This window comes from Brassica napus, chromosome C4, assembly GCF_020379485.1.
Source record: "Brassica napus cultivar Da-Ae chromosome C4, Da-Ae, whole genome shotgun sequence".
Lineage (NCBI taxonomy): Eukaryota > Viridiplantae > Streptophyta > Magnoliopsida > Brassicales > Brassicaceae > Brassica > Brassica napus.
The window spans coordinates 25789649-25803525 of NC_063447.1; the positions used below are offsets into that span (position 1 = coordinate 25789649).

At 40.3% G+C, this 13877-nt stretch overlaps 3 protein-coding genes and 2 pseudogenes across 4 annotated transcripts; 2 read left to right on the top strand and 3 right to left on the bottom strand.

Moving 5' to 3' along the window:
• Positions 1-187: 187 nt before the first annotated feature.
• LOC106393059 (serine/arginine repetitive matrix protein 1-like) lies at positions 188-2032 on the bottom strand. Its single transcript, XM_013833811.2, has 3 exons — positions 1795-2032; positions 794-863; positions 188-680 (listed from the first exon to the last, which is right to left on the bottom strand). The coding sequence occupies exons 1-3, from the start codon at positions 2030-2032 to the stop codon at positions 188-190; spliced, it is 801 nt and encodes a 266-aa protein (XP_013689265.2).
• Positions 2033-4533: 2501 nt separating this feature from the next.
• Positions 4534-6545, bottom strand: LOC106390620 (annotated as a pseudogene). The gene is made up of 5 exons (XR_007322774.1): positions 6180-6545; positions 5908-6089; positions 5607-5796; positions 5126-5517; positions 4534-5030 (listed from the first exon to the last, which is right to left on the bottom strand). The product of XR_007322774.1 is annotated as a probable serine/threonine-protein kinase PBL23 (transcript).
• Positions 6546-6751: 206 nt separating this feature from the next.
• Positions 6752-8497, bottom strand: LOC106393060 (annotated as a pseudogene).
• Positions 8498-8667: 170 nt separating this feature from the next.
• Positions 8668-9450, top strand: LOC106393061 (spore wall protein 2-like). The gene has a single exon (XM_048755658.1). It carries the CDS (start codon positions 8668-8670, stop codon positions 9448-9450), a length of 783 nt encoding a protein of 260 aa, XP_048611615.1.
• A 198-nt stretch (positions 9451-9648) lies between these two features.
• Positions 9649-11457, top strand: LOC111205245 (uncharacterized protein At3g43530-like). Its single transcript, XM_022700779.2, has 2 exons — positions 9649-10347; positions 10419-11457. The coding sequence occupies exons 1-2, from the start codon at positions 9649-9651 to the stop codon at positions 10626-10628; spliced, it is 909 nt and encodes a 302-aa protein (XP_022556500.2). The 3' UTR covers positions 10629-11457.
• Positions 11458-13877: the final 2420 nt, after the last annotated feature.

Sequence of the window (13877 nt, forward strand, 5' to 3'; positions counted from 1 at the left end):
CCATAGCTTCCAAGGGAAAATACTTCCCATTGAATGCTTCCAGGCAGTCATCCTAGGTCAGACGTATTCCGTGTGCTCTTTCAACCACTTCCTCCCACCACACTAGTGCGTCGTCCTTGAGGTGGTGGATGGCCAGATCCCTACGGAACTCGGGTGGGCACCGTGCAGAAACGAAATTCCTCTCGAGTTAGCTCCTCCAATTATTCACGGCAATTGCATCGGCCTTTCCGTTGAAAAACTCCATCTGCATATTCTTCATGTGCCTCATCATGTCCCAATAGTTGGGGCCTGAGGCGTGCACCACTGCAGGCGCCGCCGAGGGTGGTGGTGGCGGTGGTGGTAGATTCTGGCCTGCCCCTGTTGCGGCTTCACCATTGGGTAGTTGTCCCCTATAGGCGTCTCGGTACCTTTGCAGTTCCGCCAGGATCGCTGCATTCACTACGTTTGGTCCTTCTGCTGGGTTCTCATTCACAGGTGCAGCCATACTCCGAATTTCTGCCTCGCTGGAGGCTTGAGTCGTAGACCTAGTGACCCGTCGTGCTGCTCGTTCGGTCGCGGCTGCCCTTGCAACTCTGGCATTCTTGGGAGGCATCCTGTTGACAAGCGAAGGAGTATTAGGCTTTGTTCTACTCAAGTTCGTTTGCCTACCGAGTAAGCTAGGAGTTTCGGTCCGAGTGGTGCTTTTTATTTCGACATGCGTCAAACCAATCTTTTGAAAATGCTTTTACAAACACTTGAAAGAAGTTCTTTTCAAACCCGGCTTTTATCTACTTCTACCCAACCCTTCCCTTACCCACCCGGGACAGCACCGGGTGGATTTAACCGGCTCTGATACCAATTGTAACGGTCCTGGCCCGGTGATCCTTATCAAATACCATAATACAACTCATTTGATTCAATAACTCTTATTAAAACCCAAATAGTCTTACATAAATCCGAACTCAACTTAAAGACTGAAATATCCAACGAAATCTGAAGGAAAATGTTTGGAAATAAAGAAAAGACTCGAGAAAACACTTGCACCATACGAACTTCTGCTCCTGCTCCCTCTTGGCCATACCTGCAGGAAGAGGGGTGAGTACGGATTACTCAGTGAGGGCAGGTTCTGGGAACCCACAAACTCAACTCAAGAGAAGCAAGCAATCACAAGTCATGAGTTAATAAGATCTATTATGAGAAAATCAAACACCCGACCATGAACTAATGACACCTACTATGCACGTTTTTATATCCCGTCTCTCGCGGTTGGCTCGTCTTATCATTCCCCGTGGGTAGCCCTCGCTAGACCGCTACCCCATAACCTGTGGGTGCCCCGTTGGACACTACCCCACAGCTCATATGGGTGCCTAGCGTATAACTTCTACCCCACAGCGCACACCTCTTATACTCTATATGATCACCAAATCCCATACTTATCCTTAACGTCATTCACTTATCCATTCACATTACGTCTCAACATCTTATCATCACTTCGTTGACAACCTAGCATGCCTAAGACTTCATCACAACCACACATACTACGTTTCATAACATCTAGATCAATCACATATCACATCAACACATACACACAAGTTCTAGATCTGATTAACAAAGGACTAAGTCCCATTGGTTACTCTACATGAGGCAAGTTCACAACCAAGTCCTCACCTTAGCTTATTGCAGTGGTAGATCTGGATTTAAAGTGGGAGTGACGGTCACTTCTTGGAATCTGGTTCATAAGAAGGGTTAACAAGAGAGAGGAGGGTTTAGGATCCGTCATTCCCAATGACATAGAACTAGAGATCCCGGTCTTACCTTGTGGTTCAGATCTCAGTTGCTTGCATGAAACCGAATCAAGGAGGCGACGGCTAGGTGCTCGGGTGCAGCGGCTCGGGCTTCGCGGCCGGTGGGCAGCGGCAGGCTTCGGCGGAGGCGGGGCTGCGGTTGCGAGAGGCGGCGGCGGGGTTCTGCTCTGGTAAGGCTTCGCTTGTTGTCTCTCTTGTGGCTGAACCCTAAGGGGGCTTCCCCTTTTATAAGAAGTGGAAGGGGTCATGTCTAGGGTTTCTCCTTCTTGGGCCTCCAGCACTTGAGTTTCATTTTGGGCCGGGCCCGGGATGTTACAATTGAGCTGAGGAAGATTTCTTTCAGGATCTTGATATCTTCCAAATAACTTGCAAAAACTGCCATTCTTCTGGTTTTGTAGGCATCTTCACCAATTGAGAACAATCTGTTGCAAACGTAACCTGAAATTGACGTAAGTTCCTCATACATTTCATTGCCCATAGTAGCAGTTCCACCTCCGCATGAAGCGGAGAAAGACTAGCCCTGATATTTCTTCCCCCATCAAACCATCAAAACCTTCTCGAGTACTGTACCAACCTTGTCTAGAGAAAATGTCATTTTCTTTGCAAGAACCGTCTGTAAAACACCAGCGTCCTGGGATCGTAACCTCTGTAGATTGTACTGCCCTCTGGGTGTTCATCAACTGTGCCTCCGCTCAAAGTGTTGATTCGATTTCCGCCAGTTTGAGTGTTTCACTGGGATCAATGTCCAAATTACCGAATATTTTATTATTCCTTCCTTCTCAAATGTACCATAGTATCCATGCAAACTGATGATCATCCATTTGCGGAAGAACTCTCCAGGAAAGGTGATCCATATTTGTAAATATAGAACCAGCTGGAAAAATAGTTGGATTTGATGGGATCTTTGATAACGCCCAAACCTGAAGTGCTGGAGGACATTCAAAGAACACATGATTTATTGACTCCTCTGAAGCTCCACAACGGGCACAACATATATCCCCTTGTATCCCCCTTGCACGCAGATTTTTCCTAACTGTTATACATCCTGACACCAATTGCCATAAAAAGTGCTTTAACTTCGGTGGACACCGTACTTTCCAACAATACGCCTTCAACATATCCAGTGAGGGTCCATACATTACTGGTGGTGCATCCTTATCTGGGTAAACCCGTTCTACATGATATCCTGACTTGGCTGTGTATTTCTCATTTTCTATGAAGTGCCAACCGTCCCTATCCACCAACAGAGTCCTACTCAGTGGTATGCTTTCAATAATCTTCACATCCTGAGGGTCCACTAAAGTCTGAATTGCCTGTGAATTCCAAGTTCGTGAAACTAAATTAATGAGTGAGTCCACTGTAAGGTCTGGGTAAAAGTTATGATGGTTTTTATTTGCTGGTCTCAGGCGAGTGGCTGGGAGCCACAGATCGTTCCATACTGATATTGATGATCCTGATCTCATCTTTTTGATTAGTCTTTTGCTAACCAGAGATCTAGCTGAAATAATACTCCACCAGCCATATGACGGAGAATATGATTTAATCGGTTCCAGGGGTGAGGCATTCATGTAGTACCGTCCTTTGAAAACTCTAGAAAATAAAGTATCTGGCTTCTTTATCAGACGCCATAGCTGCTTACCAAGCATTGCCGTATTAAAATTAATAATATCTTTAAATTCCAAACTTCTTTCATCTTTGTTTATACATAATTTGTCTCATGATTTCCAGTGCATGTCTATTGTAAGGTAACTAAACTTTGTAATGCATTAGTGTCAAGTCAGATTCATCAAAGCCTAGGCAATAGGCATAAACAAAAAAAAATTATTTATTATACAATTTATATATTAGATTTTTTATTTTTTTTGGTTATTGAAATATAAAAATTATTTACACAAAAAATAACTGAGACAAAATTGTCAACTTACACCGAAAAAAAATTTAGAGCTAAAAGAAAAATATCACCACTTGATAGACAAACTGGTGGTAAAAATAATATAAATAAATTAGTTGTAATCCACTTTAATAGTATTTGATTTAATTTATATAGACTCAGTTAGACTGATTTAGTCCGATTTATATTGATTTTTGGGGAACTTTGATGTTTACCACTTTCTTAGTGTCATTATTCATATTTACCATCATTAAATAGACATTTTTAAAAATACATTCATCATTAAGTGGCAAAATAATTTTATATCCTTGTTTTCTATATACTTAATAAAAAATTATTTAAATAAAAAAATAAAAAATAAAAAATAAAAAAATTATGTTTTTAAATTATACTTTTTCAAATACGAACATTTTTATAGTTTTTTTAATTTTGTTTTTCAAAATTTCTTTTTGAAAATCGAAAATTATTTTTGAAACTATTTTCAAAAAAAAAATTATATTTTTTAAATATTTATTTATATAATTATTAGAATCCTAAATTTCACATTCCAGAAACCCTACCTCAACCCTCAGCTCTAAACCCTAAATTTAGATTAGGTAACCCTATGGTTATAAATGTTTTTTACCGAGGATAAAAGTGGTTAGTGTAAACATGGAAAATAATACTGAGCGGTATTTTTCATAATTTCTCCTGATTTTTAGATGTTTTAAACCGATTTAAGACAATTAAAATAGATTTAAAAAAATTGTTTCGGTTGACCGATGGTCGTCTTAATGGATGCGGCGTTTTTAGAACATTGATATTTTTGAATAAAAATAATTTTCAACGCGAAAAGAAATGATGATTGGCTTCGACTTAAAAAAAAACAGTATGAGATTAATAAGGTAAACCACATGATGGGATCTCCCTCAATGCTGTATTACACCACATTACAATGAATTGTTTTGTTTGCATCAGATGATTAGAAGGATTGATATCAAACTCTAGTCCTAATTATTTTCTTGGGATTTAAGTTAAAAGAAAACGAAAGAAAAAAGAAATGATTAGAAGGATTGAGATGGGTCTTGCTATGGATCAGGTGATGATGTCTGAGTAACAGAAACAGGAGCAGGAGTAGTAGTATCAGTATTAGTAGTATCAGTATTAGTAGTATCATCAACAACCTCTATAGGCCTAGCCAAGAACTCTAGTGCTGTGACCACATCTCCCATGAATGGCCTAGTCTCTGCTTCTTCTTGCAAACACATTGTTGCAATTGCTAGAGCTTGATGCAATCCTTTTAATGGGTAATTCCCCTTTAGATTCGGATCCACAATCCGTGTAAACATTCTCCTATCTTTCAACAATGGCTCCGCCTGCAAATGAAACCCACAAAAAACATCAATACGTTTCTTGCTTCTCAAGCAACAACAAAAACGTGTTCAACAAGACTTTTCATGTAAGTGAGTACCTAAGAGATCAAGTTTTGTTCTTCGGTTGGTTTATCCCCATCAATAGTTCGTCTCCCGGATATAACCTCAAGGAGGACAACACCAAAACTGTAGACGTCGGATTTAGCAGTGAGTTGACCGGTCATCGCGTATTCAGGAGCACAGTATCCGTATGTTCCCATGACTCTAGTGGACACATGATCTTTGCCTTCAGTTGGTCCAAGCCTAGCTAAGCCGAAGTCCGATAGCTTCGAGTTGAAATCCGATTGCAGCAATATGTTTGAAGCTTTGACATCGCGGTAGATCACAGGAGGATCTGCATAGTCGTGCAAGTACTCGAGCCCTTTAGCTGCACCGTGCACTATCTTCATTCTCGTGAACCAGTCCAGACTAGGTGCCCCTTCCGGCAAGTCTGATATAACAAAATAAGACTTTAGGTCACAATGTATAAGCTTATAATCATCAAAATGATGTAACATGAAAAGGTTCATAACTGTTTACCGAATAAATGATCTTCCAAAGACCCATTAGGCATGAATTCATAAACGAGGACTCGTTGGTCGTCTTCAACACAATAGCCAATGAGATTGACAAGGTTTTGATGTTGAGCAAGACTCAATACCATCACTTCTGCAAAGAACTCCCTTGTTCCTTGCAACCCATTCCGGTCAAGTCTCTTTACAGCCACTACCTAAACTTCTCATCATTCAATCAAAACAAAACAAAATTAGCAACTTTTTAAACCAATTACGTGCACAACACGCAAATAAGATGATTGAGAAATTGAAAAAAAAAAAAAGACCTGATTGAGACTGGTGAGAAAGCCTTTGTAGACTCTTCCAAAACCGCCTTCTCCAATCATACACGCCATGCTGAAATTGTCTGTTGCAGCTATTAGTTCCTTGAACTTGAAGATTTTGCCGCTTGATTTCACGTTACCATATTTCTTTATCTCTTCCGTTATGTACTTCTGCCTAGAGCTTCCTGCATGTGACCATGTTCACAAACCAAAACGATGATCAAATACTTGAGAAGATTTATTTGTGTGAAGAAAGAGACAACGTTTACGGATACCTTTTCCGCGTGAGCGAAAGGTGAAGAGAGCAAAAAGCTTATTGCTATGGCCTCTATAACCTGTAAGACCTTCATCAAATGAATCTCTAGGCGAGTTAGGTAGTTGTTGTGGATTGCTGAAACAAGGACAAAACTTCATCATCTTCTTTTCTTTCTTTTTTCGTTTGCCTTCTTGATTCTCAGACAAAACAAACAGACCCTTTCAATGTAACCCCCAAGGAAAGATTGATCTTGTCTCTTTGACCGATCCTTTCAGATCCAAACCCTGTCCGGGCAAAATGAATCTGAAAGAAAGATCAGACCTTTCCCAGGAAAATGATTAAGCATGACAAGGGAATTTGAGGAAGGATCACAAAGACTTGATGTCTCTTGTTATATATGAATGTTGCCATGTTTGGATTCTCTTAAATTTGGATAAAAATGATTTATTTTTAGGGTTGTCCTCTGTTCGCTTATTTGAAAGAAGCCAACGCGTCTGCTTTACAACGAACCTCAAATCAATTCTTACTCAAAAACATAGTTCGTGGTACGCATGTAAGAAGAAACTTCTATTATATATGGTCATCATACTATATAATATAAACAAATGTGGAATACGGTTGAGTGTTGACAGGCTAAAATCGTTTCAATGCTTTGACCAATCATACAGATAGATAAGATCATTGCTAAAAATCTCTGATCCAGAAACCAAAACTAACAGAGAAACCAGTCTATGACCAAGTTCATGATTCTGTCTGAAAAAAAGCATGAGCCAGCATAAAACAAAGTTATTATCTATGGCTGCCAAGATCAACGCTCAAAAGATTACACTATCTCTTATTTCATTGCTGACAAGTAAAGATATTCAGGCACCTGTAACAAGAGAAAAAGGATGTAAATTTGGAAATACCGATCTGGGAATGGTCAAGGCCTATCTATCTTTCATTCACTGAGGAAATGCTGTTTCGACTTCATTCCACAAGTCGACGTTTCTAGTGAACTTCTCTTTAACCTGCGTAATGAGCTCTTTGGCTTCTTCAACTTTAGAATCCTTAGCTAGCCCGTTAACAAGCGACTTCATGATTCCGAAACTCGGAACCCAATTCTTCTGCATACTCTATTTACAAACACTCAAAGTCTCCACCTTTACACAAGTAATAAATGAAAGTGAAGTAACATTCACTATCAGGCTTACATCCTCTGTTCACCATACTCTTAAATACTTCTTCGCCTCATCAAACTCACCTTCATTACAAAACCCATGAATCAAATGACCATAGGTGACAGCATTGGGCTTCATCCCATCAAGCAAAGCCTTTGCTTCTACAGACATCTTCCTCTTACACAAACTCTGAATCCTAATGTTATGAGTGGAAACACCGACGCTAATGCCACGCCCCTTCATCATCGCCAACACATCTTCCTTATTATCCTCTCTGTAAAATCCAGAAATCATTAGACCAAAGGTGGAACTCGTCTGCTTCATCCCTTTCCTCTCCATCTCCGCAACGATGGAGAGAACCGGATTCACAGAACACTTTGATCATACGGTCGTAAGTTTCTAGATCAGGTTCGATTTTGTACATCTTAGGGAACTTCCCTGTAATCTTTAGCTACTAAGCAAGCGAAGAGAAGAGCGTTTAAAGATTTCACCGCATGTTGGCCTGAGCGTAGAGTACAATGGCGTGCGCAGCGAAACGCTCCGTTTTGAGGTTTTCCATGAATCCGTCGAGGAGGTTTGTCACGGCGGAGAAGTGTTTCTGCTCGGAGAGATTATTGACGGCGGCGCTCGATGTGGCAATCGGGAGTGAGGGAAGCCGCGCGGCAGATTTCGAGGATCCGATTTGGATCTTTCTCGGTTTTGAGAAGAGAGAGAGCGGTTTTGCTGAGACTCTGGTGAGTGGGGTTTTGGAATCTGGTGAGAGGATCGATGAAGCGGAGGAGAGAGAGCGGATTTGATGAGGGGAGGGGTTGAGGTGTGATAAGCTAGCAGTCCCTTTAGCTTTCACGCAGAAGAAGCTCAGATCAAAGAGTGTGAAGCATAGTGGCTAAATGAAGCGGAGGAAGAAGCTAGGCATCTCCTCTGGTGCCCCCAAGCGTAAAAAGGCAATCTCACAAAGACACCCATATAAACACAAACATAAACATTTTGTTTTTAAATGGAAAAAGGCAGAAATGACAAAAAAACCTAGAAAAAATGAAGTATTTACAAGTTGTACCACGGTATAACCCATCCGCAGTGACCCGACCTAGATGTATGGTCAATTCAATTGAACCAAATCGTTTAACCGTTTAACCAATCCCTGGAAACCAAACCAATCCCTCAAAACCAAACCCATCGTTCGAAACCAAACTAAATCTGTCGATTTTATCACACCCTTTCCCTGAATCCTCTAATCAATTCATTCTTCTCCATTTCTCCCCCTCTTTTCACTCTACTTTAAACGAGAAGAAACCCTAGTTTTGAAAATCAATCGGTGAGTTCAGAGGAGCCAACAACGATTGCGATATGGTGGTCGAAACGAGAGGAGAGGGTAAGAGGAAGGATAATCCAACGAAGGAAGAGGTTCGGAAAGTGAAGTTTGTAAAGACGGCCTCCGATAATATTGAGAAGACGACGACGGAGAATGTTGAATCGACGGGAACGGCAAAGACGATGGAGATTGTTGACTCGAGGGAGAAGACGACAGATGTCTTGACGGAGGTGACGACGGATGTCTCGACGGAGAAGACGACGGATGTCTCGGCGGAGAAGACGAGTGAGGACGCGAGGGAGAGTACGGCAGAGATAACGGAGCCGAGTGATGTGGCTTTAGAAACTGCTCCGGCGACAGTGAACAAAGGTCCTGCTGGCCCATCTCCTCCAGCTCCTCCAGCAACTTCGGCGATTGGGACTGAATCTGAAGAAGAAGAGAATGAGGAAACCCCTTCTTCTGGAGATGAAGAGAATCAGAAAGCCGGTTCTGGAGAGGAAGAAAATGATCATGACGACCGTTCCGATGGTTCTAGCCAGGAGAATGAAGATGCTGAAGAAAAACAAGAAGAAGCAGATGAGAAGGAAGAGACTGAAGGTTCTGGAGAAGGAAATGATGACGGAGAAGGAAATGAAGACGGAGAAGGAAAGGATAATGAGAATGAAGGTTCTGAAGAAGAAAATGACCGAGAAGAGTTAGCAAATGGAGATGACAATGATAATCCACCTGAACCCGGGAATCCACCTGAACTAGAGGTAACAAATGTAACAAATTTTCAATTGAGTGTGTTAATGCTAGTAATACTAGGGGAAGTATAGGAATAACATGTTAGTTTTGGTAGAGGTAAACTGAAATTGTGTAAACGGATATAACTTGGATATAACTTGGATATAACTAACTTGGATATAACTTTAGTATGACTTGGATATAACTTTGGTATAACGTGGTGAATACTTTGGTATAACTTGCAGGGTTTGAATGGAAATGTGGCAACCGAGGCAATCAAACCAACCAGCATGTTCTTCAAGCCAACCGAGTACAGAAAAAAAATAAAGCTAGGGACAAGGTGTATGATAGCTAGCGCGATTAAGACGCTAAAAAATCTGAAACCCAAGCTGTCTAACGCGGAGATGAGCTGGTTCACGGAGCATCCTCAATTCAGACACATTTTCCACATGAAGATAGAGACTAACCACAGGGTTCAGGGAATGTGGATGTTGTTGTTGCGTACTGCTGGTAGCGAGAAGCTGAGAGAAGTGTGGTTCATTGTGAATGGGGTTCCAATCCGTTACGGGCTAAGGGAACATGGTTTGATATCTGGGCTATTCTGCCAGAACTATCCTCTCGGCTACAAAGAGCTTGGTGGGATGAGGTTCGTTGATCGTCATTTCAAGGAAGGAGAACCGAGAAGGTTAGAGGATGTTAAGAAGAAGTTGGTGAACATGGGACCCCACAAAGACAGACTGAAGATGGCGGTTCTATTCTTCTTAGCTTCGGTTGTTTGTGCGCAAACGAAGGTTGGACACAAGGCTAATGATGTATTGGAGGTGTTCCAGAGAGCAATGGATGATCTTGAGTACTGCAAGTCCTTTCCGTTGGGGAGATTTTCCTATGATTACATGGTGAAGGAGATCTCTCACACAATGAAGCATTTTGGAGGGGTGGTGAAAGAGAAAACATTATGGCCGCTACCAGGTTTCTGTGTTCCATTAGAGGTATGCAAAATCCCATTAAACCAGTCTGACAACATTGTTGTTTACTAATGCAAAAATGTTGTGTGTAACAGCTTCTTGCATTCGAGGCAATTCCGAAGCTAGGAATAGCGTTCAGAGAGCCTGTGGTTGGAGCTGGTCGCGACTGTCCGAGGATGTGCAAGTCCTACTTTAAACGAAATGGAATGACAGGGGTGTCACTTTCTGTGATAAACAAGGAACTGGGTAACACAACTATAAGTCTTCCTGTGAACTGTGGTAGAACTAGGGTAGGAATAAAGTGAAAATGTGGTAGAAGTAAGGTAGTACTAGAAAGGGAACTAGGGTAGGAATAAAGTGAAACTGTGGTAGAAGTAAGGTAGTAACTCATTTTCTTTTTAGACATTAGAAATTGCTAAGTTTTAAATTTATTTATGTGTGTGATAGGTTATTGACAGCATCATCCCCACCAAAACTCCACGAGAAGATAGCCTTTTGGATGAGATTATGGAAGATGAAGACGATGTTGATCAATCTGATATAGCTGTGGACAGTTGGGAGAAGTGTCTGGATGCAGGGCAGAAGGTTTTTTTTAAAGACATGTTCGACGAAGATGTAGCTGGGCGTGAAAAACAGCCAGAACCGATTGAAGAAGCAACAGGGGATGGAGTACAGGTAGGTGAGCAGTCGATTCAGCTGGGAGATGTTATGAATATGCTGAAAAAAACAATGAAAGGAAAATTGACAAGAAAGTTGACCAGCTGGATGGGAGATTGGCCCCGCTTGAGGAGTTTGTCAAGGAAGCACAAAGCAAAGTAGTAGAGGTTGAAGAAGCAGAATCACAAGGGAAAGACAAAAGAAAGAAAACCCAGAAGTCTGTGGGGGAAAGGCAAAAAACAGAAAACCAAGTGAAGTCAAGTGGAGTTGAGTGAAACAAAGTCTCTGGATGTTTTATGTTAATCGTTTTTGTTTTGTTAAAGACAAACGAAGTCTGAATGTTTATCTTGTTTGTGATGTGGATTTACAACTTTAACTATGTTATGACTAAGTTGTTATGTCATATTAGTGTTGTAATGTTGTTATTAGATTTGTCTCGTTTTAGGTGAATGATAATTCTATGACATATTACCATTTGAAATGAAATCCACTAAGCCAACACTCAAGACAAACAAAGTTCTTAACATAACCACAAAATAAGTCTAACATTAGATAAGATTCAAAGACTTAACAGAACAAACCTAGTAGTACTTATACAAGTCTTAACAGAACAAAAAAAAGACTTGTAACCGAAACTGGAAATAGATAGGGAATACAAAGCAAAGTTCTTATTTTTAGCACATCCATAGTAAGAACTTGAGATTTGAGAATCTCATGGACGAGAGGTAGAGGTAATAATCCTCTTAAGCTTAGCAATCTCTTCAGCCATATCATTCACCTCCATCCTTAGGCGCCTCACTTCATCCTCAACACCAAAAGCCCATGGCTGACGAAAGTGCATCCCATCGTCCTACACAGTTTCACGCATAGTATAACTCAGTTTTACCCAGAGTATAACTAGGTTTCACTCAGTAGGATTAACACAGTTTTACCCAGAGTATAACTAGGTTTGACTAAGTTTAATTAAATTTGTTTTACCCAGAGTATAACTAAGTTTAACATAGTTCTACAAAGAAGGAAATTACCTCATAATTCTTGCAGGTGAAGTACCTACACCCAGGAAGGTATCGAAATCGTGGCGAAACTTAGGATTTGGAGAAACATCTGTCTTGATTTCACCACCACATGGGCAACGGGTAGGAATTCCATACTGGGCATCGCAAATGTAGCCTAACATGTCGTAGTGTTTCTTGTGTTTCTTCATGTCCTTCATCTCTTGGTACGGGTGAGTCATCGTCAGTAGAGGGAATTTTGAAATAGATAAGATGAGGGAGGGAGGTGGGTAGATATCAACGAGATGAGAAGAGAGTAAAGAGAGAGAGGAGAGGATTTGTCTCAGAGGAGAGAGAGAGAGAGAGAGTCTACTTTTTGACCGAAATAATTGAAATAATTGACTAAAGTGAGACGAGTAGACGAGACAAGACAGAGAGCAGAGAGGGAGTCTACTTTTTGACCGAAATAATTGAAATTTTTGGAATATTATCGATTAGGCGCGAAATTTTTTTTAGTTCCCCCCCCCCCCAAATATTTGCTCATAGTTATACTGAAGTTTCAGGTGTTACCAAATTTCTTCATAGTTCTATTTTTTGTGATTTCAACATTTTTTAGTTTTACGTATAATTTAAATTGGTGAAGAAGGTTTTACTTGTTATTTTCCCTCATTGCCATTCAATTTTAATTGATAAGTGCAAGAATATTTTCGAAAGCACGAGAATTGTAGAATAGTCCTTTGTAAGCTGCTCTTATTAAGAAAATGAACTTGGAAAGAATTTACAATGCATAATAGAAAATGTGATGACGATGAATTAGTTTAGTTTATTTCACTAATATAATTTCAGGAGGAGTTTCTGTTGATGAATTAGGGGAGTAGTCAAGTGAATGTGTTTGTGCATTAACAATTTTATGTTGGATTAGAGGGGATGATGTTATTTACGATCATAGTAACACCTTGTTTTACTAGTTTTCCGTGGTTTTCCACAGTTGTCAAGTAAATATCTGTTATTTATGATCATAGTAACACCTTGTTTTACTAGTTTTCCGTGGTTTTTCAAACTTAGAATAAAACTTTCTCACACCATTAAACATAGAGATTCTGAAAGTCACATAAGTTCGACACAGTGCACAGACTTAGAAAATACATAGGTTCCAATACAGGGAAACATAAGTAAGTAAACTTAGAATAAAACTTCCTCACACCATTAAACATAGAGATTTTGAAAGTCTCTAACAATTTCCTCTTCTTGTTGGATCCTCTCCAAATTAATTGTGAGTTCTGCAATGGTTTGGTTTAACTGCTCGATCACCCTACTCTTCTCTTGGATCTCATCTCGGGCTTCAATCAAAGCCATTTTTTGCCATTCTGTACCAGCCTCTACATCAAACCATTTGAAGTAGTTGCATCCATTTTTTTCCTGCCAAAAATTCCATTGTAAATAATTGCTTTATTTTTCAATCTTGGATCACAATTTCTATCATCAGCTGGGATACCTTATAACGCGGACAGCCATAAAATCGTCGCCCCAGGTTCTTGTCTGTCCAAGCTTGTCTTATTTCGGCATCTAAGCGGCAGAAACACAATTTTCTTGCAGAATTTTCTCTTCTCCTTGACGAACCCGAACCATCTCCTTGCATCTTCGATATTTTGTCCTCGGAAAGTAAGCAGAAGAGTCTCGAGAGAGAGAAGTGAGAGAAGAGAGAGAGAAGATGGAGAATTTATATCATTTATTGGATATATAAAGGACCAAATTCGGGTATATTCAGGAACAATTATACTTAGTTATACCAACGTTCTCAGTAGTTGTCCAAACCCGATTAAAATTAACAACAATAACATTCCAAGTTCAACATACCAAAAGCAACATAGCAAAAGCAACATAGCAAAAGCAACATTCCAAGAT

Coding starts and splice junctions, on each gene's coding strand:
- LOC106393059 (XM_013833811.2), bottom strand. CDS start 2,032: ATGACCCCTTCCACTTCTTATAAAAGGGGAAGCCCCCTTAGGGTTCAG. Junction 864..1,794: donor ACTGAGATCTGAACCACAAG/GTAAGACCGGGA, acceptor GTATTTGATAAG/GATCACCGGGCCAGGACCGT. Junction 681..793: donor CCCGGTGCTGTCCCGGGTGG/GTAAGGGAAGGG, acceptor CGAAATAAAAAG/CACCACTCGGACCGAAACTC.
- LOC106393061 (XM_048755658.1), top strand. CDS start 8,668: ATGGTGGTCGAAACGAGAGGAGAGGGTAAGAGGAAGGATAATCCAACG.
- LOC111205245 (XM_022700779.2), top strand. CDS start 9,649: ATGTTCTTCAAGCCAACCGAGTACAGAAAAAAAATAAAGCTAGGGACA. Junction 10,348..10,418: donor GTTTCTGTGTTCCATTAGAG/GTATGCAAAATC, acceptor TGTGTGTAACAG/CTTCTTGCATTCGAGGCAAT.